Genomic DNA, 26,064 nt, shown 5'->3' with positions numbered 1-26,064 from the left:
TTTAAACCTTTAATTTTTTATACCTTTTAATTGTTAATTTCCTAATACTTATTTTAATAATATGTTTTATATTTTTTAAATAGATATATATATACACATATATAACTTCAAACCCAGCTCCATTTTCTCGATAAGTGAAAATGAGTATGGAACTCTTTTTAAATTTGCATTTTCACTCAGACTTGTCCAGAGAATTAACAAGGATTTACTTGTTAAATTGATAGAAATATCGATAATTTGTACTTCTACATAAATATTTTTTCAACAATGTTATACACATATACATATACATGTGTTAAAATATAATTAATAAAATATATTTAATAAACATAATATAATTAATATAATTAATAAATATATAATTAATATAATTAATAAACATAATTAATCATCGCCATATTTATTATACGTTTAGTACATATTTCTCTCTTTGCAATGCCTTAAGTAAATTAGAAGGAGAGAACTGAATATTAATATAATTCAGATTTGAAAAATTAAGTTTATAAAAATATTTAATCGCGTTTAATAGAGAAATTTAAAAACATGATGATATAATATTGCATATATTGCGTTCTGTCTGTAATTCGTTTTAACATTTGAAGAATGTAAGACGATAATCGAACCTGTCCGCGAGTTTTCCTACGCTCTCTCAATACAAGCGCGATAATTAATGTGTTTGAGATGGCGCTCAACAAGATAGTGAGAATCTAATTTACATCTAATCGCATGCTATGATAAATGTGCGCGTAAAAGATTGCCTGACGTATTACACATGGAGGATTACATAATGTATCATCGATCTCGTGTGTGTGTGTGTGTGTGTGTGTGGGTTTATCGTAAAATTGATACTTTGTCGAAAAACATAGCTAAGATTATGTGCGCGTATTACACCAATTAATCTTTTGATTAAAAAGTATATATTATACAACTATTTCTCATTCTAAAAATATCGATTGTATGTCATTTTAAAATATCTTTCAGAGAATAATTTTTTTTTAATAAGTAGAAAGTATTATGTTTTTTTTTTAAATATTATAAAGAAAGATCTTCAAAACCATTATTTTTAAATTTATCAATAATGTTCTCTCTAGCTCTTTCTAAAATATAATAAAAATATATAAAAATATAAGATATAATAAAAAACTTATATTTTTATTATATTTTAGAAAGAGCTAGAGAGAACCTTATTGATAAATTAAAAAATGGTTTTGAAGATCTTCCTTTATAATATTTAAAAAAAAAAAAAACATAATACTTTCTACTTATTAAAAAAGAATTTAAAATTAAAAAAATTTAAATTTAAGAATTTAAAAAATAGATTTTAAAAAATAATTCTTAAAAAAAGATTTAAGATATAATAAAAAACTTAAATCTTTTTTTAAATCTATTTTTTGCTTCTTATTTTTTCAGTATTTTATAAAGGTAAATACTTTATTATCCGCGAAGAAATTTCTCTCTTTCTCTTTTCATCTTATATTTAACTCATCTTTTCTATTTTGCTTAGATTTTGCTATAGATTAAAGGGAGGATGTCTAATTGAAAATGTCTCGCTTACGTTTTAATCTCATTAAGCTGGATGCAACTAATATTGAATCGCACAATCGTAAACATATATGATCATTAAATGCGAAATGATTACGAGTTCATATATATTCCAGATTAAAATCGTTTTAAATACAGAATCGACGAATGTGTTACCGGTTTTGTTATTTTACATAAGTTAATCCTATTAATGTTCTTTTGACATATGCTAATTCGCGCTAAAGATAGTCAAGAGTCGAATTTCCTATCTCCCTTTCAATCTGGAATTTCCATAAACATTGTTTAGCGTGATTGCTTGTCTATCGCAGAAGAGATCTTTGACCTTTATTTACAAATTCTGTTCATTATCATATTTCGAAGAAATTGCAAAAAAATATAAAAAAACGCCTAAACTGTGTTTATTTATAAAAAAGAAAGCAAGCGAATAAATTAATAACGTCTTCGCTTGAATTTCGTTATTTTATACAACGAAGCGTTATTAGAGTCAAATTTATATAACGCTATAATCAAGCTAAAGAATAAAGAAAGATAGGAAAACTATCTTAATATAAATAAGCAGAATATTTATGTTTATTCGCAACATTAAAAATGTGATAATAATTAATCAAATATATCTAGATATGATGGCATCTTTTATAGTTTTGTAAATTGGATTACATTTGTTTTTATATAAGCGATTTGGCATTAAATCAGAGAGTTACATACAAGGTGATTCAGAAATACTTCAACAAACTTTGGAAGTGAGTTTTCCACAGAAAAACAAGAAAAAAATATTCGGAAATGCTTCATTTATGATTTATAATCAAAAGATTATCTTCAATTATTAATAAAATATATATAAAATTAATATATATATATGTGTGTGTGTGTATATATATTATTATAATTATTATTAATTATTATGGTGCGTTTCCAATAATTATTAGTAATTCGTACTTTCAAGTTCGCGCATCATTGATCGATCGCACTATTATTGATGCATTGTAATGCAACGGTTTTCTATTTTAATTGCTCTCACTGTCCTAAAGAAGTTGCGACATAGAAGAGGTCGTATGCGAGGAGACACATCTCTCTCTCACACACATATATACACACACACACGCACGCACATACACACATACAATTCTTCTTTTTCTTTTTCCGTGAATAACGTTGCGCGCGATTGGCATGGTAATGTCACGTTTCACGATCATCTATGACCAACGGCATTAGTCATGAGCCAATTTTGTTCCGGCTTTCTTTCCGGCCTTCTTGTTCAATCTTGAAAGATACTCCTTTCTTCCCCGGCTATCGTTTGTTCACCGAGTAGTGATTTTCTTGGCAATCGAAACTGGCGTGACTTCTCTGTCGCTCTTTGCGTAATAAATCGACAGATTTAGAGTTAATGACGCATGCATCGAACAAATTTCTTAGATGACACGTATCTCGACTCTTTCTAATCGTGATATCGACGATTCAGTAATGCACGAATTTAATTAATTTGTAAATGAGTAATTTGTTTCCCGACTAATTTCTTGTAATTAAAAATTTATGACTCTTAACATGACGGTGCAAGTTTCATTTCTTTTTTGTGTTCATCAACAGAGACGTCAATCTAAAATCCAATATTTGAAATGTATAATTTTATATACTTCAAATATATGACAATCCATATGAATGTAAAATCTTATAAATTTTGCAGCGTAATTTTAGCACGAGAAATTCCGACTCTTTTGATAAAAAAATTGATGTATCAGAAATTAAAAGAGCCCTTTTTGAATATATTTTCTTATAAAAAAAGAAAAAAAGTTCAATTCTGCGACTGTTTTTCATAAAAAATTTTATAAACACACGATATAAATATACGTCACGGGGAAGAAATAGTATTAAAATCTACCGGAAAAATTCGCGCGCAAGAGAAGCGTTCCGCGTGCCCGGGCGTACGTGACACGCGTGCGTACGCCGCGTGTGCGCGTGTGCGCGCGCCGGCTCGCATTAATGCGGAGATCGGGGCCGTGGGAATGGAACGAGTAGCGCGAGCGAGGCACGAGCGTGGCTCCCGCGACGAGGGGGAGGAGGGAGGGTGGGCGGGGGAAGGGAGATACGGCGCCATTCACTCCCGCAACGACAGGAAAGGCCGTCGACTATCGGTCGTATGCGGAAAGAGAGAGAGAGAGAGAGAGAGATGGTCGGTAGCCGCCGATTCCGCGTCGCGCGTCCACGTGCTTTTCCTTCGCGCCGAGAAATGTCAAACCGAGAAAGTAGCGGCGATTGTTCGCCGCCGAAAGCGCTCTCGAGCCGACACACGCAACCGGATTTTATTACTTTCGCTAGCGGCAGCAGCATGTTTCCTTTTTTGCGTGCTATGTAGTATCTTTTAATACCTTATACATATCTTGGATTAATTAATCTGCACATAAAAGTTATGTTGTCATTTGTTTGTTTGTTTGAATATTTTTAAAATAACGTTGGCATGTAAATATAAGAGGAAACAGATTATTATCACCGATATTAATGAAATTGGGTGTTTTAGAGATCAATTATTAACTGTTCATATATCTAACTTATTTTTACTTCTAATAAAAAATTGATTTTAGTAATGTTTACATAGCTGAAAGAGATTGTAGAAACAAATTTTTGTGCAAATTTTTGTGCAAATTTTTGTGCCTTTTCATGAGTTTCAAGAAAAGTGAAGCGTATATTTATTTTGGCTATATTTCTTCACGCGCCAATTATTTGCTAGAAATTGACGCGATAGAAGAACGTATGGAGCGGGTCGTTCTCTTACGCGGAGATGGAAATATAATTCTTTGAATTGCATTTGCATTAATTGAATAACTAAATTAACGTATTAATATTTAATAAATCGTTTAAATCGCACAATCTTTTATTCAAACAAGTGTGATAAAAATTAATTGATAATTGATTTCTCTCGCATGTATGTCAAGTATTTTTATGTCATACATAAATTATGTTTTATTAAAGATATCTTATAGACTTCTTGACATCTTGAAAATATTTTATTTTTTTTTTTTTGTATTAACATAAACTTGATTTACTTCTTCAAATTTTTATAAATAATTAGGATTACACACACACAAAATAAAATAACGTCATATGAATTAACGTTACATTTCATCGTGAGATTCTTGCATGAAAAAAATGTAGGAATAACTCGAATACCTTCGATATCTCAAACGAATACAAGTCCGAAGTGTTCCCACCATGTGGACATTACGTGTAACGATGAGGCAATTTTGTATGAGGAAAAATTCTTACGCAGACACTTTAATCACCTCAATTACAAAAAAGAAGTTATCGTACGGTTGCGACATTAATTGTTTTGACCAATTTACGCGATCCGAATAGCCGTGAAGCGACAAATGAGGTAAAGGAACCATGGAGGTGAGGGAAGGGGCAACACTGTAAGAGGATAATGAATTAATTTATTTAATCGACTCGATTGCGATATACCACCGGTGAAAATAACTCGTGTAATTGATACATTTTGGACGAATTTTTTCTCTTTTTTTTCATATTGTATTTTATTGCATTTAACTTTTTTGAAACTAGAAAAGTGCATAGAGAAAATTTCTGCTCCAACGCAGGTGCAAACGTGCATCTAACGCAGGGTTGTTTGAAGGGTTGCCTACCCTATAGGCTGATATTTACTTACCCCAAAATCATCAAAGGAGACTTGCAGCCAATTTTTTTTTATTATTATTATTTTTATAAATTATCTATTTTTTGTCCGCTATTTTGTTTCGGTTAATTTATTAGCTTCGAGAAATAGAAATACAGAAAAGAATTATTTATATAAAATTAATTATTTTCAATAAAAATAAATCTTATGTTAATTATTTTAATATTTTTTTATGACATGTCTTTATGATTTTCAATTTAAATGATAAAATAGATGAGTTTTAGTATTTAGTTTGTTGATGTAATTAATGTATTTTTAAAATACATAATGCTATAAAAGTAAGTCAAACGTATAAAATCTCGCATATATATATATATATATATATTTTTTTTTTTTATTTGAATGTTAACACATAGCAGCAACTTATTGCATTACGAATTGTATTCATTTACTCCAGTTAATAAAATACTGTGCCAGGTGATGTTGGCCTTTCACAGTTGAGTATCTATTAAGTAAACAAATTTGAATTAGCTCTATTGAACACACATATCGTAAATTTATTCACCCTTTCGATTATTCTATTATACTTCGATACACGATTATTGATCATCGTGATATCTTTTATTATTCTTCGGTCTGGAAGTTGGGGTTACCCTTGCGTTCGCTGTGGAAAATCATGCGAATTCGCACGCACATAGTGGACATGTGTCTGTCACATATGGACAACACGTGCGCATAACGTCGATCCATATCCGTGCAGCATTTTCGGTTAAACGAACTATTGTCTACTTGCCCTTTCGCTCGTTTTTTTTTTTTTTTAACTTAATAAAAAATAATTGATATATTTATAAATAATATATGAAGAAACGCAATTAACTAACTATTTTATTGATATAAAATATTGAAGAGAGCATTATATATGTGTATCATTAATAATTTTATTTAATAGCAAGATTAAATTAAAAAATTTTAAGAAGTACAAATAAATACAGATAAATTTGATATTCTTTAACCTTTAATTTCTTCCTCATGTTGAGGAAGTTTTCTCGCGTTTTGTCTTATATCTTGTGGCGTTTTATGGACGAAATAATTTTGTTTCTTTAAAGTTATGTTAAACGACTGGTCAAATTTTTTTTATCTATCTTTGAAATTCTTAAGGAATTTTTTATATTGCTGAATATAATCGTTTTTTGGAACCGATCTTAGATTTCAACAGATTTTAATAAATTTATTTTCTGTTGATTATTCAATTTGTATGATACACACGAAATAATGATTTCTGAGAATGTAAATTTTAACCTAAAGAGGCCTTTTTCATGTATCTCTTTAGTTAATTTACACGATTTCTTTATATGTGAATGGATATATTTAAAAAAAGAAAAAGTTTTTAATATTTATGATATTCTTAAAATTATTCACTTACAACTAAGGTGAAGGAAACAAATTAATTGGCACAAGGTATATATTTGTTTATCAATAACATTTATTTTAAACAAACATATTGGAAGACGAAAACTGTCAGCTTGCTGACATTAAAGCCGATATCACAATCTCAAAATAACACTACAAATTCATATATATATATATATATATTTTAAGTATATCCTACAAGTACAAATATCACAAACGCGACTAATGTGTCGCAATGTAAAAAAAAAAAAAAAAAATATATGTATCGCGTTTCTCTTTTGACATACCGTTTATCAATTTTCATTATATCTGCGAGGAATGCTTATCTCGGTCAGTCAATTGTCAGTGTGTGTGACATAAAATTAAAATCTACATAACATAATCTAGTGATCACAGTTTCGAAATGTCTTATTTAAGCTCTTCGTCCCGCACCTCGGCTGGTGACAGCAGTCCTCGTCCTTGGAAGCACGATCGGTGCTTTCGCTGAAGAAACTTCAGCGCATCTCGAGTAATCAGCTCTCGGACGATTCGCCCTTTGAGGTAGACGCGGTTGTTCTCGATGACAGCGTTTTACGCCACCTGCACCTCTGGGAGCTGATGCTGCGAGAATGCACGCTCCTTGTAGCACAGGTCTCTGTCCGCCATGCTGAGTGTCGTCCAGTAGAAGTCGCCGGCGTGGGTGTGGGCGAAATGCACCGGCACGTAGCACTGACCAGGCACAACCGGCACGACGGTCATCTGTCCGTCCAGGCAGACAGTGATGGCGGCACCCTCTTCGGCGTCTTGCAGCTCCTGCAGGAGTCTGCGCTCCAACGCCTCGTTGGCGTTGTTTTGATTGTCGACCTCTTCGGTGAAGATTTCAATCTGCGGCACAGCCTGTTGACGTTTCTTGCTTTTGATGTATTTGCTGGAGCGTCTCTTCAGCATTTGCAGCAACGGCTTTAATGGCTTCAGCATGCGTCTGCTCTTGCTGGCGCTCACGACCTTGTCTTGTGACATGTTCAGGTTGTAAAGATTGTCGTTGAGCTCGTTCTGGAACACGTCGCTGATCTCGAAGTCGAACAACACGTGTTCATTTACGGTAGTGGCGGCCATCTTTCCTCCCTGGTTCTTTCTCTCTCTCTCTCTCTCTCTCTCTCTTCCTCTTTATCTCTGAGCTTCTTCTCCCTTGAACCACGTACACTGAACCGGTTTTTTTTTTTTTTTCTGACGAACTGTCGGAACTCGGAACACGTGGCACGAACTGTCGTTCGATAGGAACTTGGCGGGAGAAGCGTGGAAGCGGAGAACGTGGTACTTGGTGAATGTGCTTTTGGGCAAGTTGCTTTGGAGCGAAACGCTAGTGAGCGAATGGTGCCTTAGTATGAGCAACCCCGTCCTTATATAGCCCCGCCGAGACTGCACGGGGTTACAGAGTGGGGAAGGCAGGTGCACTCTGGCTGTGGGAACTCGGAGAATTCGGAGCTTCCCACGTCGGGGTCCACGCCGACCATCTGCCGGTCTTCTCCCTCCCTCTCCGCCTTCACCTCTCTCGTCCACCACCTATCTCGGTCCCTGTAGCACCCTGCTTGCTGGGGCCCCTCCGTTTTATATATGCACGTGCGCACACACCCCCATGGTCACCCCCGCTCGAGATCTTATATATGTAGTGGCTCTTCTCTCGTTTCGGCGGCGAATCTGGTTCTTTCTTAGAGACCTTTCTAGAGGGATCCCTTTCTCTAGGACGCAACCGGGATTTCTAGAGACTACGAAAAGGGGATGGTGTTGCTTTTTCAAGACTGGATCGTACCTGTTGCGACACTTTCGCGCGCATCACGCGAGTTAGCGTGAGGTGAGACGGATTTTGTCGTCAGCTTTGCACCGAATACAAAGTATTTAACTTGTTGCGTTTCGCGTCGGGGGTGACAAGTTGGCTGGTTAGACACGACATTGGTAATAATAGAAATAATGATATGAACGAAGAAAGCCCACAATGCTTAATTACGCCCAGTTGATCGTTGGATTCACGAAACGTTTAGTACATCAACTTGTGTAACATACGATCGATGGTATATTCAGTTTTGACACGCGAACTAGCGTGATATAAGGGGCATCGAGTAGAAATCGTACGTCCTACGTGGATGCGTCTTTGTTGGGGGCAAGAAAGGACAATAAAGTAGTTTCCTATGGATTTTTATATCTTGTATCTAAAATTAAAATTATCGCGAATATTTTAATTATTACATTCTTAGCATTATCTTGTTTTCAAATATTTTTAAATGGAAGGAAAAAGAGTTATGTAATTATAAAAAAATTATACAAAAATTCAATTAATATTTCTATTTAAATTTTATTATAATTATTTTTTATTGATTGATGAATAATTTATATAATTAAAAGATTTAATGAGATTTTGCATATTATTTGTTGGATGATCTCCACGGAAAAATAATCTCGAATGCGATCGTTGTTGAGAAATTTTAAGCCAAAGGGTTAACGTATCCAGGCCGGTAAGTTATAGTAATTAACGCGCAGTAATAACGTATCCAGGCTTCTTTCATTACTCCACTGTGCTCGAGAGATTTAGAGCCGGGAAGCATCTAGACGCCCCCCGTGATAAGTGCGGGTAACCCCCGCTATTAAATACACCTCCGATCGGATTTTTTATTATCTTGGAACCCAGTCGCCTTGTCTTCATGACACGATCACGATGCTTCCATTAGCTGTACCGTCATAAAAAAGAAAAAGCCTGAAAGTTTTTTTGAGGGAATGTATTTTTTCTCTTCTCTCACACGTACCCCACGAATTGCCGAGTTTTTTTCTTCGGGGTGATATTTTTTGACAACCTGTTTCGTGGCACAAATGTCAGATGGAATGGATACGTGTTAGCACTTGATATATATGGATCAATCTATTTAATGAATGTGTACAATTAAAATTAAAGTATATCTTTACAGAATTTTGTATTTTTGAAACAAGAGCTTTTTCGGCAATAAATTTTGAGGTAAAAAATAAAAATGGAATTGTATAATTATTAATATACTTTAATCATTTTTTTTATTTTCTTTGATATTTATTTATTATTTAAAAAATGTTATTTTGTTAGATTTTTCTGAAAAATTTAGAAAATTAATACGCATTATTTGCTTAATTTACATGTAAAATCAGCGGGGATTTATGGGCGCTCGATTGACGCACCTGAATACTAATGGAAATCTATTGAGGGTGAGAACGAGTCTCGTGTAGGATCGTGTCGAGATGAGGGCAGGCACAGTATGGTTATATCCCGCAGGCAAACTTTGTCTGCCCCCTCGAAAGACAGGTATACTCAGATTATTTGTTTTCACTTGCGCTTCGGAAACACAGCTTGGGGCAGGTGAAACGAGTCTGGTACTTGGCAGACTCGACTTACCTGCCCTGTCGAGGAAGGATTCGTAATTTGCAAGGGTGATTTCATTTACTCTCGGTTTAATATTGTTTTTAGGTGCGGGGTTGCTCTTTGAAAATTATTCTTGAAAATTTTTTTTTTTTTTTGCAAATTTAATATATACAGAGATAAATATTGTCCATTATATTGCGATGAGCGATTTTTTGTTATATTACTCCGATAATCTGAGTAACTTTCTCATTTAATTTATGCGCGTGTTAAGATATTCATGTAAATTAAAATTAATATAAATATAAAAATATCCGTACATTTGTATTTTACATATAAAATGTGTATCATTTTGATCATATGTAATTTACAATTTAAATTTAATCTTTTTTCTTATTTAATATATGTTCGAAAGTTTATCAAATATCTCTCATCACTACTGACTTGATAGCCGATTTCATCTTTGTTTTTAACTTTGAAATTCGATGAGCCTCATTCTACATACGGTGAAAAAAATTATTCACTTTTCATACAAATGTAAAGTATAAAAATGTCATGTCATTAGGCATATCAATCGACTGGTTTTATCCACGTGGTAGTCGAGTCACTAGAGCGTATTGCTTTTTATCGAATACCACAAGCATGACTAATTCGTAGAGGAATACAAGTGACAGTTTGGTATTAATTCCTTTTACATAATATCCACACACAAACTAATCAGCAGGAATAATTTTGCAAAAAATTCTAGTATTCATCAATCAACTATGAGTTAGCTACGCTAACTCGAATGTGTCTCTAGCTTGTGGAGCACGATCTCGCGTCCATTATTGCCGCGCACAGGCAGCAGGCGACTCTCTAAATGAAAATTGAGGAAACGGATAATTTCGCGCGTTTCCTGTTAGCCGCGGATTTAAACCGGTTTGCGAGCACGGATTCGCGGACGTTCTGAACAGAGGACCGCTCGCCGCTTCGCTTCGCGCTCTTTCACTCGACGCCGTTAACAGCCGATGGATAAAGAATCCCTCGCTTCGGAGGACCATCACGCCAGATCGGATAGACCTTACAACCGGTTCTTAACGCGACCGTCAAATTTTAATTAATTCGAGACCGTTCGCGCGGTGTCCTGATTTAAAGCCCGCGCTCCCCCTCCCCCTCCCCCTCGCCGCCCTCCCTTGTATTCGCGCGAGCGCGCCCATCATCCCGGAGGCGTCTCACGTGGAATTAATAATTCATGATCGTTTTGCTCGTCCGCATTCGCAGCGATTCGAGAACGGTCCATCAAGTTTTTAGAGCCGCGCCGTTCTTGTACATTCTGAGACGGGAATTTATACCACGTATATTTTATATAGTATCGATAATCACATGCATTGCTCAACGAAACGCAGAGTTGCGGCGCGTGTGACGTGACAAATTTCGAACGACGCGTTTGTGCTCCTTGAGCAGAATGAATCGGCCTGGTTCATTAACCAACAAACGATTTGGCATAAATTGCACGTCGTCGTTCCTCGATTTTATAGCTCGGAAAGTTACTACTAGTGTCGATAGATATTAGCGATAGCGCTTCCGTGTTAAAAAAAAAAAAAAATGTAGAGTTCACGAAGTTGATGAATTTCATTATTAGAGATTGATGAGAATTGTTGGAATTAACATAATTCTAAAAAAAATTGGTGTCTTTTTTTTTAAAACAAGGAGATACTCTCGGATGAAAAACAGATCAAACATAAGCAACGGCATAGATTTTACTTTACTGAAACATTAATGATATGATTAAGAATATAATTAAAATTTCGTTTACATCGAAGTATTATAGGGTGTCTCGAATTTAATTGTCAAAACTTGGGGAGCATATAGGGGATTGATAAAAAGACAGAAAGTCCTTTCGAGATTTACTCGTTTTTGCTTCGTTTTTTTTTTGGAAGAAACTCGCAAAAAAGATAGAAGTAAAAAATTTTTACCAAAAAACTTAAGGCAACACTAAAATTATTAGGTTCATTAATATCACGAAATAAAAGTTGTAAGGCAAGAATTAAGAAAAGGGAGCGAGTTAAAATCTTCATGAGGTAAAATTAGATTAAAGACAAAATTTCGCATATTTATTTACAATCTTTTAATTTTATCTCAGGAGTACTTTAATTCACTCTCTTTTCTTAATTTCATGCTTTACAATTTTTATTTTATGATATTTTTTTCACAAGCCTAATAATTTTAGTGTTGCTTTAAATTTTCTGGTAATTTTTTTTTTTGCAATTTTCTTCAAAAACGAAATTTTCAAAGAAACTTTCCCTCTCGTTTATCTCCTTCCGAAGTTTTAACGTTCAAATTGGGGACACCCCGTATATAGATAAAATTACAGAAAATTTGTGCGAAAAGTACGCAGCGTTTAAGCTGTTATCGCGCTCGCAAATTGCGTGACGATGAATACCTGGCAGAAACTGCGCGTCATATCCCTATATTTATTCCGCGTCTCGAGCCAAGGTATTAGATTATGCAAATCGCGTACCGGACGAGTGTCGCGGCTTCCATCAGATAAAACGTTATATTCCGGAGGTGGAGCGCGCGATCCCCTTCACGTTCGACCGTGGCAAACATTAGAGGTGAGCGATATGACACGATCTTGATTAAAATACTACCTCTGGCATTCCGCCACGCGATAGTATCGCTTTATCGCGTCATTAACCGACGAGAAAACGGATCCGCGAACGTCTGAATAATCGGGCTAAACGCACGTTGCATGGAACGTACCTAAAAATGACTCGATAACACGCATATGCTTTTCTTTTTCTTTATTTATTTGCCATCTATGGATATGAAGATTCTTTTTCGTAATGATAAACAACAGACAAAAGTCTGTAGACTTTTGTTCAAGGACTTATCGACAAGGTCGCTTATATAATGTTGTTTCATCAAATGGTAAATTCAGTTTAGTTGTGGAAGGGGCCAACAGTGAGGAGGTCTGTCTTACAATAAAAGAATGTTTAATTTTACTGAGGACATGACACGTAAGTGCGAATTGTAAACACCGTCCATAAATAAATGTATGAGAATGCGTTCAATTTTGTCTTTCTGTTTAGTTTTATTTAAACATATAATATATATTTATTATTTATTTTTATTGTATTTTTATATTATTTTTATTTTATTTTTTTTATTTTTATTTTATTTTTATTTTATTTTTATTTTTATTTTTAAAAATATTAATAATTATTATTATTTATTTTTATTCTAGTATACAAATCTCTGCGGTATTTTAAGAGGAAATCTGTAAAAGAATAGTATCGTATAAAATTTTGCCTGTTTTTTATTCAGAGTAATATATTCTACGTAATTACATAAGATAATGTTTCGGAAAAAGAAGCCGTTCGCGACTTAGAGATCATGACTATGAACAAGCGAGCAACAGAGGAAGGACGTCGGGCGTTAAAAAGATTCTGTGGCAGTTATTACAGACCGCGACTTTTTACATGGAATTTTCATTAGCATATAATTAATACGTGAGCAATGACCGCGGCGTTCTTTGCCCGCATATGAAACTTGCTTCGAGAGAGAGAGAGAGAGAGAGAGAGAGAGAGAGAGAGAGAGAGAGAGAGAGAGAGAGAGAGAGAGAGAGAGAGAGAGAAGAGGTACCCTGGGTGAGATGGTGAAGGGAAAAGAGAAGGCGAAGAAAGAGCGCGCAGGCTTAACTAAAACAGTAGTGGTGACCCCCGGGGCTGAGCAGACCGAAACAAGAAGTCCCTTCTGACGTCATCGGCAGGTGCAAGCAGAAAGTGGCATCCTCGTCTCGCCGCGCTTTTCTCCTTCTCTCTCGCTCCCCTTCTTCCTCTCCTTCCGCCATCCTCGGCTTCTTTTTCTGCTTCCTCCTCGCGCACTCCGCGTGTAATCGTGCCGATTTCGAGATCGAGATAATTCGACCTGTTCACTCGGCGTTCACCGTGAATCCGGCGGTTGGTTTCGTTCGAAAATTTTTGATGTATGTACGCGTATACTCGAGCGCGCGCTCGTTCCTCTCGTGGAGCTTTAATTAATGATTTCCCTTGTGGCTCATTGAGTCGGTTGCGGATAAATTGGCGAGGTGATTGCAGGGGCGAAACAAGGGATACGCGGTATCGCAGATATCCATATTTCATAATTCGAAAGGCTATACGCAGGATAATCTGATAACAGCATGTTTCTCATGGATCTTACATAGGTACACGAAATTTTAAACTTTCGTAGAAATTACACTATTATATTTAATAGCAATTTTTAATTCAGCGCTAAATGATTAGATAAATTTTCCTTTTTTTTCTTTATATATAATTTATAATAATATTATAATATAATAATTACTTATAATACAATTTTATACTTTATATACATATTTAATGTATTAGTTATCCAGTCCTGAGGTTTAATTAAACATTTTTAATTATTAATATATATATATATATATATATATATATATATAATTTTTAATCTTTTTATATATTTTTTAAAATAATTTAATATAAACTCTAATTAATTTAAATTTGACTTTGAGTGTTATGGAAAATAATAAAAAGAAAATGGGAAACGCCTTGTCATTGAGTTTTAAAGAGACTACCCGAAAACTCGATTCCAATCTACCCTCTCTCGTACCTTTAATCGAAAGCTGATACGATTCCACTCCACTGACAGTAATAAAATATCCTAGCGGGGAACATTCCACGGCATTTCATGCCCGATAGCATCCGTTTGTAAGTGGAACGACGAAATCCGAATGAGCTGCTGTGCGCCGCAAGGTAGCTGCGTGTCTCATTTTATCTCTCGAGGCGAAGGTAAACCTCATCCGCGGTTGGTACAGATGCAGCGAGTTATCTCGGTCTTAAAATCGGTGCCATTACACGTGAGCGCGCGCATAATCTTGTGGTCACGCGCGTACAGTTTTTTTTTTTTTAATTTAATTTATTAAACTCCGTATTTCATTTTAAAATGTTAAGATTTTTTTTTTTGGGGGGGGGGGTTTGAGATATGCGATTTTCATAATAACATAAATAATTATATTTAGTGATAAAGATACGGTGTGATTGTCGACCTCACGATTAAACAAATCCTTAAATTTTTAATTAAAAAATCCTTTCTCTATTTTTTTCTCTCCGATTGTCAGCTGATTATTTTTACTTATTGTTTTGTAGGAAAAAATCGATAATAAAAAAGAAAAGAAAAGACGAACGAAGATATGTGGAGAAAGAGAGGGTGATATTAAAAAAAGAAAGAAATCTTGTTTGTGCCTGGGGGTGAAAAATAATTCGACTACCGTATTCGTTTTTTGTTTCTCACTTTTGCGGGGTTGGTAATCGCTTTCGGCAGGTAGATGCGGTTCTTAGATAGATTTTCTTGATTGGAATTTTATCTCTTATCTCGGATATGAATCTGGATTAAGTGCAAGGAGTTTGTAAAAAATTCGCGCATTTTCTCTGTATACTTTAGAATTAATCCGTACAAAAAGTCGATCATTCCATGGATTATATCTTGGCACACGCGAAAAATGCTTAGGATGCGCAGGAATTTTATTATTTTATTATTGAAGTTTTTATTATTTTATTATTGAAGCTTTTATTATTGAATTATAGTATCTATTTAAATATATGTATTTTTTAAATTCTTAAGCAAGGTAATTGTAATCTTGCAATTTTATTAGTGCATTGAATATATGATTAAAAATTGAATTTTGCATTTTACAAATTTAAAGATAAAAAGAATACAAATCACACAATTTTATTTTAGAAAGTCTGTAACTGATTATAAATTAATTAAAGTTTTATAAAATTTTATTTATTTATTTTTTTTAACTGATTGCGTTTGTTATATTCAATGACTATATAAACTGTTCTAAAATACTTTCTCCCATTTCGCGGCAAATGGGATGAATTTATAATAGGTTTACACACCTCTATGATTTTTTGATGCTTATTAAATATTTTTTAGGGGCTGCGTGGAGCCTATAGTGGATCGATACAAATTTCGGTTATTAGGGCGGCACCGTGTATAATCGGACCGAATTATATCTCGAATTACCGGGACACTCCCAGCGGTTTCTAACGAGCTTTTTTTACAGCTCGTCAATATATAATTCATAAAGCTCGGCGTGTCTTCGAAACATTTAATGATCGCGTTGAAGCGCGCGATTATATTTTGCCGCGTTTTCTTCTTCTTTCTTCTTTATTCAGCAATTGTGCCGGTCGGCTGAGACGCGTTTCATCATCGCAATAAAACGCACTGTTATTTTCTGAATTAACGTTTCGCTAATTTCTGCTGCAGGTGAAGCGGCAGCGTGGATTCTCGACCATCAGGACGACTGAAGCGGATCAACAAGTTTGCGCGTGAGTGTTGGTGAGTCCTTACATGTATCTTTTGTAGGAAGTCTTTGTGTTCTAAACATTCGTGCTGCTTTCATTCAACACTCTTAACACTCTACGCTAGTCATAAATATCTCTTCTAAATTCTGACCCTTTCTTATCATATTATCTTCTTTTTTAATGCGTTGTTGAAAATATTGAAAAATACGTCATGGATTGTAAAAATAATTTTACTTAACGACAATCGACAAAATTTAGATGATCTATTTTTTTTCTTCCTTTTAAAAATTGAAATGTGGCCATTGCTGAATATCTCACTTCTTCAGGATCGAGCGATCTATCCTTCGCGGATAAATCCTTTATGCGCTTCGGCTCAGAAAACCACGCGGAATCCTTTGTTCCCTCGGAGCGGTCCAGGGAATTTCCGTGGGTAGAATAAAAAGGGGCCGGACCATAATGGCGCGACGCGCGAGAGGACCCTTTCGATCCCTTTGAAAAACGTCCAAGGAATATGCCGAGACGGGGTTGAAGGCGGCCACGGGGGTGAATGCAATATTATTCAAAATCACGAAAATCTCCGGTAGAATTTCGTTATTTTCGAGGCCCATTCGGGACCGTAGATGCATATCTCACATCCTTGAATGGGCCACCGTACGGGGTAAGCACCGGCCGATGTTTGTTCGACGTTCCTCCCTTCTCCCCCGCATCACAAGGCGAGGGTCGGGAGCCAAGGGGCGAGAGTGATCCAGGTAAAAAGGGTCAAACGCGCTCACAAAAGGACACCCTCCCCTCGCCCTCGCGAGCGCATATGCGCGCAGCACGCAATCATAAAAGCGACATTTCGATCTTGCGCCGAGAGCGAATCGAATCGATTGAAAGAGAATTCAAGACGATTCAAGGGTTGATTTTCGTCTTCCTCTCACCGGGAAAAACCTGCACCACCGACTGGCACACGGTGCGCATAGCATGCATGCATGCATGCATGCATGATATAGTTTTTCCGCAGCTGCCGTTACGTAGCCCTTTTTCCACATTTTCACAAAGCGCACCAGGTGTATGGTTAAAATTGTTAGAATAATTCTCGGCATTTACGAGTTTTCGCCGAGAAAAAATTAGTCCGCCAAGTAATATTTTAGTGCACTTGTCGCGAGTGTCCCGGACTTCAACTCGGATATCCTTTATTCCGCGCCTCAACCCTTCCACAGGTGCATCTCATCGGAAGGGAAACCCTTTCCCTTCGTATTGTTCGCAGGTTTCCGCTAACTCTTTCGGTACATCGCCGATTGGGATTTTGGGTTAACGGATCGGAGGGTCGAACGAGAAATTGTCTGATTAACGGTATATTAGAATAATTTGGTGCAATGCTTTTGTATAATATTTGTTATTGATAATTTGATATTTCTGCATTTTGATATTATTCACTCTTTTGATTATTTTTGGATAAAATTCAAAAATCGAATTTATAATATTTTTAAAAGAGCATAAATCGATTTTTTTAAGAATTCTATAAAATATTGTATGAAATTATTATTTTTATTAATATTATTGTTTTTTAATCAGTATTATTATTTTTATCAATAAATTTAAATAGGAAATAGCGCGAATATATTTTTTGGATACATAAAAACATTTTTTTAAAATTGAATATAATGACAAGTTTGATTGAATAAAAACTCGAAAAAAAGACTTTTTCTCAAAAAGAGACTCACAGGTTTAGACACATAGAATTTATAAAATTTAAAAAAAACAGATTGATTTTTTTTTTAATTCTATAAAATATTGTATTAAAATACTATTATTTTTATCAATAAATTTAAATAGGAAACATCAGCGTACACGCGGATATATTTTTCGAATACGCAAGACACTTTTTTTAAAATTGCACATAATGGCAAGTTTGATTGAATAAAAACTCGAGAAAAAGACTTTTTCTCAAAAAGAGACTCACAGGTTTAGACACATAGAATTTATAAAATTTAAAAAAAAAACATAGATTGATTTTTTTTTAAATTCTATAAAATATTGTATTAAAATACTATTATTTTTATCAATAAATTTAAATAGGAAACATCAGCGTACACGCGGATATATTTTTCGAATGCGCAAGACACTTTTTTTAAAATTGCACATAATGGCAAGTTTGATTGAATAAAAACTCGAGAAAAAGACTTTTTCTCAAAAAGAGACTCACAGGTTTAGACACATAGAATTTATAAAATTTAAAAAAAAACATAGATTGATTTTTTTTTAAATTCTATAAAATATTGTGTTAAAATAGTACTATTATTTTTATCAATAAATTTAAACAGGAAACATCAGCGTACAGGCGGATATATTTTTCGAATACGCAAGACACTTTTTTTTAAAATTGCACATAATGGCAAGTTTGATTGAATAAAAACTCGAGAAAAAGACTTTTTCTCAGATAAAGGCTCACGGGTTTGGACATGTTTCGCTCAAGAAGGAAAGATCCCTTTTTGTGTAACATGTTACATAAACTGAGAACACGTTTGCAAAAGACAGAATCCGGCCAGGTTCGAACCTGCGCAGAGTATTCAACGCCCTTTGACCGAGTTTTCTTCACGTGCCTGCAGCAGACGAGACATGTTCGAACTAGCGCAGATCTTTATTTGGGTCTCGCGCAAAGGAGGGCGATCCTGCCGGATGCGAGGACCTGCCGCGACGCTTGAAAGGCGAATCTAACGTGGGGGTGGGTGGCATCCTCTCGGGGTTGTGTGAGAAAGTCCCTTCTAAAAGGACGCGACCTAACTCTCTCGCGCGATGCTTCCACACGTACCTTTCAATGGCGAATTTCGTCATCCGAGATGCGCGTTATGGAAGGGGGGAAGGATTCGTATGGTTGCGGACAACTGTATCCGTGACTCATAAATTTTGCCAGGGGGGCATCCTCGAAATTCTTACTCGTTGTTTCTGTATAATGCCCTGTCTCGAATCTTCCTTCATCATTCGCGTTAAATTCACAGAAAGTAATCTTTGCCTCGAAGTGTGAATTCTTTGCACTATATAGGGTGGGCCCTATTTTAATCAACCCACTAGAATATCCCAGATACTTTGCGTTATTTTAAATATCTTGATGTTGTAGAAATGTTTGTAAATGACGGTTTTCAAGGTTGTTTCAAATCAACTTTTTTTTTTTTTTTTAATGGAAATCTAACCCTTTTTTTATCGCATATTTTTATAGTCCTTTTTGAGACCTTTTCAACACACATTTAATGAAGTATTTTTTCATTAAATATTTTTTGAGTTATTTATATCTTAATTTGACATATTTTTATATAAAATATAAAATATTTAATTTTTGATAATCTTACTTTAATATTTTTATGCACAGAATAATGAGATGAATTAATTGATGTAAAAAAAAACAAATAATTGCTTAAAAGAAAATATATTATAAATAACTGCAAACTTTTTCTTAAAAACAATTATTTTCTTTATACCAATTGTGGATTGATTAAAATGGCCCACCCTGTATATGTGAGACTTATACATATATAAAATATACTTTTTACAATATTTTACAAATTTATACATATATGCGCGTTCTTTTTATATAAAATATTTTTATTTAAAAGATTTACCCAAAATTTCAACCCTAATTGAAAATATATTATAAATAATTATATAAAGCTAGGGATCCTAAATAAAAATATTATATAAAATAATAAATTAAATAATAAGAAAATAATTATATAAGGCCAAGGATCCTAAATAAAAAATATTAAAATTGCGCGTATCAAATGTTGCTAGAAGCTCGACCATTCATGCATCATAAATCGAAAACCACACTCCGGTAATAAAAGCGTCAATGCATTTATATGATGATAACTTGATAGGCTCCAAGATCAACACGAGAATCCTAATATCAAACATTACTCGGTACACCAAGTTTGAGAGTTGACAAACTTCTTGGAGGACCGTGCGGTGATATTCCTTCGATATCGACCTTTCGAATCTTCAAAATCCTCGAAGCTTTTGCGCGCCGAGAAAAATATCGCTCGGAAAGAGTCCGTTTCCATTTACCGCAGTCGCCATTATGCCCTTAAATAAACAGCTGTTCCTCGCAAGTCCTGCACCTATGTAAACACAAGATCCTGACGGAACTGCCGCATGCACGGCCGATCCGTGTGATTCATCCGACGACCGGGGTGGAGGGGGAAAAAAAAAAATGGAGCGCGGGGGAGGGTGGTTTTTTGAAAAGAGGAGTGTGGGAAGGAGGGAGGGGAGGGGCGGGCCTCGCCATTGAAGATCGCAGGACCGTGAATCTGCCTCCGGGGCACGGATCCATTCTTAAAGGATTATCATTATAAATTATACATTTCCCTTCCTCCCTTTCTGTCGCCTTCTTCTACGCTACCGTTGGTCGGATGACCGGTAGCGACTTAAGGATTTCTATTGCAGGATTAGCGTGGACCGTGTCATCGTGGTATCCTGTCTATTCGACTCGTTCTTCGGCAGCGGAGATGCTCGCGAACCTCTTCGCGTTTTACGATTCTTTTTTTTTTTTTTCTCTTCCGTAACTGCGCCGCTGCGCACATATGAGTAGCGTATTCAGTTCAATTCGAATGCGTTTTATTTCTCGAAAGTAGATGCGCATTCAGTGATATTGCAGATACGCGAGCTCATAAATCCATTGGATCCGCAAAGCGTAGAAAATTGCAACAGACAGCATCCCTCGAGGCAAATGCGTACGAGAAAGAAAGCGTGCACATGACAACCAGAATGTTTTGGCGCGAGGAGAAAATTACTCAGCAAATATATGCTTATTAATATTTTATCATATATCTAGATATTACATGAATAAGTATAACAAAATCTTTATTAATAATATTATCGTTAAGTAGGTAATTTTTTAAGAGAAGTGCTTACCAAGTTCAATTTCATAATTAAAAGTATATGAATTTTTTGCATCTCATTTCATTTTATATTTACAATTATTTTTGTTTGAAACATAAAACAATTTTAATTTATTAAAATCCTATTTTCATATATGTTATATTAAAACGATTTCGCGAAAAAGAAAGATAATTTGAACAAAAAAAAAAATATGTATATATTTTGCACATTAAATTTCGCATTAAATGATTACGACAGTCATCAAAGAATTTATAAAAGAAAGTTTATATTAAGAAGGGGAGTGGGGGTTCTTCCTCTTAAGGCGTTCAGTGGAAATTGGCTACAAAGCTGCAACTTACTTCAATTTCGAAGATTTTCTTTACAATTTTAGCTTGGGTGGAGAAATTTCGCTCATAATGCAACACGGCATTTAATTTCATCTCGATGTATTGCGATTTTGCGTGTATTGTGTGTCGGGCCCACAAAACGCCCGATGCTGATTCATTGGCCGGCACGATAATGTTCTTGAGGAGTCGCCGCGCCGTCTGGACTCGCCCCAAATCGTCAATGTACGATAACAATTATTGGAAAACGTTCGTTTGAACATGAGTGGCGACAATGACTTTTCGCGACGACCCGGTCATCCCCGATGGCGTCTCCTTCGTCTTTGTGCGTTCACGGTCTTTTTTACGTACGGAGGAGCAGTTTGATGGGTCTCTTTGGCCGCGGCTTCGATCCTTTTCTCGAGCGCGAAGGGTCCTGTGGGCGGAGCGGTTGGCCGAGAAAGAACCTCATTCGGGTCCGGCACCAAGGATTCTCTAGGATCCTGACCAGCGGGATAAGGAACGAGATTTCAAAGAGGCTGAAATTGAACACGTGCAAGGGTGAGTCAGATCAACCGTAGGAGGAAGCGAGAAGAACTGAGGGAGGAGAAAGAGGGAAGAGCCGGCCCCTGGACTACGTGGGCCCTTAGAAGATTTCTGCGTTAGGTAACGTTGTTCTCGCTTCAGGGCTGCAGCCTTCTCCCTTTTATAAGCGTGTCTCTATTGTGTCTGTCGTAATTATTTGAGGAAATATCGATGTGCAAAGTATAATTACTTTTAAATGCCTATATTTGCTTTTTAATATTTTTTTATATTTTTGACATAAAAGTGTATAAATGGCTCGGAAGGATATTTTATGAGAATATTTTTAAGAATATTTTTAAATAACATTTTTCTGACGTAGATATTCAAGTAACAATTTTTTACTTGATTTATATTTTATTTTTTATATGAACATTTTATCGGACAGAAAATTTTGAAAGTCAATACTAAATACAGGACTACATACTTTAAAAAAGGCAAAACATTAATATTTATAAATACAGAAAGTTCAATCACACAATAAGACTTGTGTCTAAGAAAACGATCATGCAGCTGTCAATTATTTTTCTTTTTTTTTTTTTTTTCTTTTTTTTAATATCATATGGCTCATCATATCGTATAAAAAAAAATTAAAATTTTTTTGATTCTCGAAAAAAGATTACACAATAGTTTCCCGCTCGGAAAAATCTCTAATTTTGAACAAATGAAATTCTTGAAGCCTTTTCTCAGCGGCCAGATGCGGCCCTGCGTGCCTTGAGCTCATCATCTATCTCGTCTGTCCTCCGGAGTCGAGACTCCTAGATATCCCTCCGTGCTAACCTATGCCTAGAGAAAAGCCACATTTTTTTTTTCCCCGTTCGTGTCCGGCATATCCATTAGAACACGTGCATCCACTGCCATAACAAGTGCCTCGTCGACGCTATAAACCCCCGAGAGGCAAAAAACCGTGGTCCATCCATCCATCCATCCAGAGAGAGAGAGAGCCCTCTTCCTCTCCTTTCCTTTCTCCTTCTTCCCCTTACTCTCTCCTGGCCTTCTTCCTTGTAACATCCGAAATAGCCTAATGACTATTATAATCTCCCCGTACGTCGGTGGCATGATTTCTTTTATTCTTCGCGCAGGAACTTCCAACGCGGGGAAAGAAATCTTCCGTGTCATTACGTTGGCGTGATGAACAACAGCTCGAAGGGGGGAAAAATCCCTTCCGTGTTATTATAAGGTGATTTCGTGGCGTGCGTGGAAATTGGTATCCCTTCTCGCGTGAGACTTCTTTTTTTTTTTTGTACGCAATCTTCATGTGTCTGAAAGGAAAACTGGATTTTCCGTGGAACGCTTTTCTTTCCCACCGCGTTGTAACTGGATATACACATGATGTTTTTTTATTGATCGTTGAAACAACAACGCACTTAGGAATGATGCAAAAACAACGATCAGCCACCTTTTTGTGTGAAATAAATTTTTTATTTAGAAATATAATTAATTACTTAGGCTTGAATTATTAGCCTTGAAAGGAGATTTCAAATCTATATGAGACTATATTTTAAATTGCTTTATGCTCGAAAAATATAGAGTGAACGATATAGTTAAATTAATTCGTGCTCGAAAATCTCCGCTTCCGTTTCGATGATCCCCGAGAAGGGCCTTTTAGTTTGATCAATGTTTTGAACATCGTTGAATCGTATTTTCGTGGTTTTTTTTTGTGAATCATCGAGCGTGCGCTGCTCCTTTTCGCGGCGATTTCCGCTCGAAAGAAAACGCCATAAGACCTTGGTCGCGTTTATCCGTCACGAGTGTTCGAAGAAGAACCTTATTTCTTATCTCGTGTCGCTTTTCTTTACCCGCGGCAAGTTCTACCAAATCGCGTTACGCGACGCTTGATGCAACATTATCGTCGCGCATCGTCCTGAAATCGTGTTATTAAATCACTTTTAAAAGATTTAATTACAGTCCTACCTTTTTCGGACTCGGGACTCGGGGATAACGAACGAGGCGTCGTCCGGTTCTCACGTCAGCTGACAACAAGAACGAATCCGAGCAATTACCTCACCATACACGGTCTCGTTTCTCGGGTGATCATCATAACTGGTTGGTCCTTTCCAGAACCAAAATTGTTCCGTCAAACTCGTAGTCACCATCGTTGCGCAATTAACAAGAAATATTATTTTAGCCTATATTGTGTGTTATCGTCACAAAGTTTCGCAGAATTTTTTCGGATAATTTTCTATTTGGCCTTTCTATTGTAGAAAGTATTATTTAATTTTTTGTATATAATTTATATTTATATTTATATTTATATTACATAAATTATTAACATTGCAATTTAAAAAATTCTAGAATGAAATAAATGAAAAGATGGAAAAATTTTAATTGCTCACATATTTTGAAGTTTAAAAATTAAAGTTTATAATTGAAAACTATAAAATTCGTGGCCGTTAAGGAAACAATTAATCTATCATAGTTATGAAGAAGCGAATTTCTGATATAAAGTTTGCTCACAGAATTCGTCGTGATTTTTTGCGTCAGTGTTGCGTCATTTTTAGAATCCGAACAATCAGTGCGGGTAATTCGACAGCTGGTCCTCGTCTCTTTGATGGCAATGAGGGCCTTGTAAATAACGTTTAACCGGGAGCATGGGAGGGGGTGTATTGATAGCTGTAGAGGAACGGGAGTGATCTGTCGTCACGGAATATTAGGACGGCGATCTCGAGAAAGAAGGGTGGCTGCGACAAAAGTGGCTCATCCGCGAGGAAAGAAAGAAGAGCGGGGGGCGGGGGGGGGGGAAGGAGGGGCGAAGGAAAGTCTTCGAAATCGGCGTATCGGCCGCTTCAAAAGCGAGAAACGAGAAACTCGACAGGCCAACCCGGCTAACGCGGCGGAACGGGTGGTCCCCATTCGTGCATTTTGGGCCGCCACCGCTTCTCTTTATCCTCCTTTGAAGCGCTCCTGTTCCGATCTTTTCTACCGTGCGACGCGAAAATCAGCGTGACGCGACTGCCTTTTCGACCTCTCGGTGATCGCGGATTTTTTTTCCGCGGCCGTCGATTTTATTCATTCGCCGAACACCTTGGATCCGGGGCGAACAACGGCGGTCGGGATGGATAAATCATCGAATAGGCTGTCGAGCGAGCGTGAAAATTGCGGCACAAAATGTCTCACGGCACGGCCGCGCGCGGCTTATTCGCCGCGGAAAAGTGGCGCGAAAATTGTGCGGCGCGGCGTGTCGACCTCGCGTGGAAAATTATTTCGATCTAGAACGGACTCGCCGAGTAATTTTCTTATTCGGGATCCACTTCATGCTCGTTTCGACGAAATCGAACGTCGAGTCATCGAATCGTCACGGATCTTGTTTGCCGAAGCAGATACGTGGTTGTTCAAGTCGGACAATTTTATTGATCGTATCCAATTCGGGGAGCCCTTCGAATTGATTACGTGTACGAATTTAGTAAGCGAGATTTAAGGGATTCTTTACAATGCCTGAGAGTAATTTTTGAGATTTTATTCCCGTTATGAAAGCTACATCATTGCCAAATAATATAAGAAAAATAAAATATGAAGCCAAATAAATAATCAAATAATTAAAAATTTATATGAAACTTAAATTTATCATGCACAGGAAATTTTAAAATTATTGTGATTTCTTATATATATATATATATATATATATATTTGTTTAGTATAGAAGAAATTATGCGCCAGTTAACTTTATATTTTTTTATATAAGAATTTTTTTTTTTAAGTAAAATTAAATGACTTTTTGGAGGGAAAAATAAATATATTTATTTCTTTTAGAAACTTTAATTTCTAATAAAAAAATGTAAAAAAAAGATGTTTTGTTGTATTTTATTAAGAAAGCTGAAAAAAGCTTATTTTATGATATTTGTAATGATTTATAAGAACGCAGCTGTGAACTAAGATAGAGCTACGATGATGATTGAAATCAGAGTTGTCACCTTATTGTCAGTATCTCTAGGAAAGACGGTAGAATCCGACATTGTCCGAATTTGTCGATGTTTTTTTTTTTTCGGTGGCTCATCTTTGCCAATCGCGTCACCAGTTTCATCATGCGTGTAGGCCCACACCTAGTAGCCTTTTTACAAG

At 35.8% G+C, this 26,064-nt stretch overlaps 2 protein-coding genes across 9 annotated transcripts in view; one reads left to right on the top strand and one right to left on the bottom strand.

Annotated features, from left to right (window-relative positions):
* LOC126857207 (tubulin monoglutamylase TTLL4-like) overlaps positions 1-26,064 on the top strand; it is a 161,856-nt gene that overhangs the window by 38,264 nt on the left and 97,528 nt on the right. For 2 of the 8 annotated variants that reach the window (XM_050606408.1, XM_050606405.1), the window contains exon 3: positions 16,206-16,267. The gene's annotated coding sequence lies outside the window, so the exon portion shown is untranslated. Of the gene's footprint in view, positions 1-16,205; positions 16,278-26,064 lie in introns of all 8 variants that reach the window. The other 6 variants (XM_050606403.1, XM_050606401.1, XM_050606407.1 and 3 more) reach the window with 3 other exon arrangements.
* Positions 6,792-7,885, bottom strand: LOC126857222 (uncharacterized). Its single transcript, XM_050606434.1, has one exon. It carries the CDS (start codon positions 7,667-7,669, stop codon positions 7,145-7,147), a length of 525 nt encoding a protein of 174 aa, XP_050462391.1. The 5' UTR covers positions 7,670-7,885; the 3' UTR covers positions 6,792-7,144.

The sequence above is a fragment of the Cataglyphis hispanica genome, chromosome 21, assembly GCF_021464435.1.
Source record: "Cataglyphis hispanica isolate Lineage 1 chromosome 21, ULB_Chis1_1.0, whole genome shotgun sequence".
In the NCBI taxonomy this organism is placed as follows: domain Eukaryota; kingdom Metazoa; phylum Arthropoda; class Insecta; order Hymenoptera; family Formicidae; genus Cataglyphis; species Cataglyphis hispanica.
This window is presented reverse-complemented; position numbering and strand designations above follow the sequence as displayed.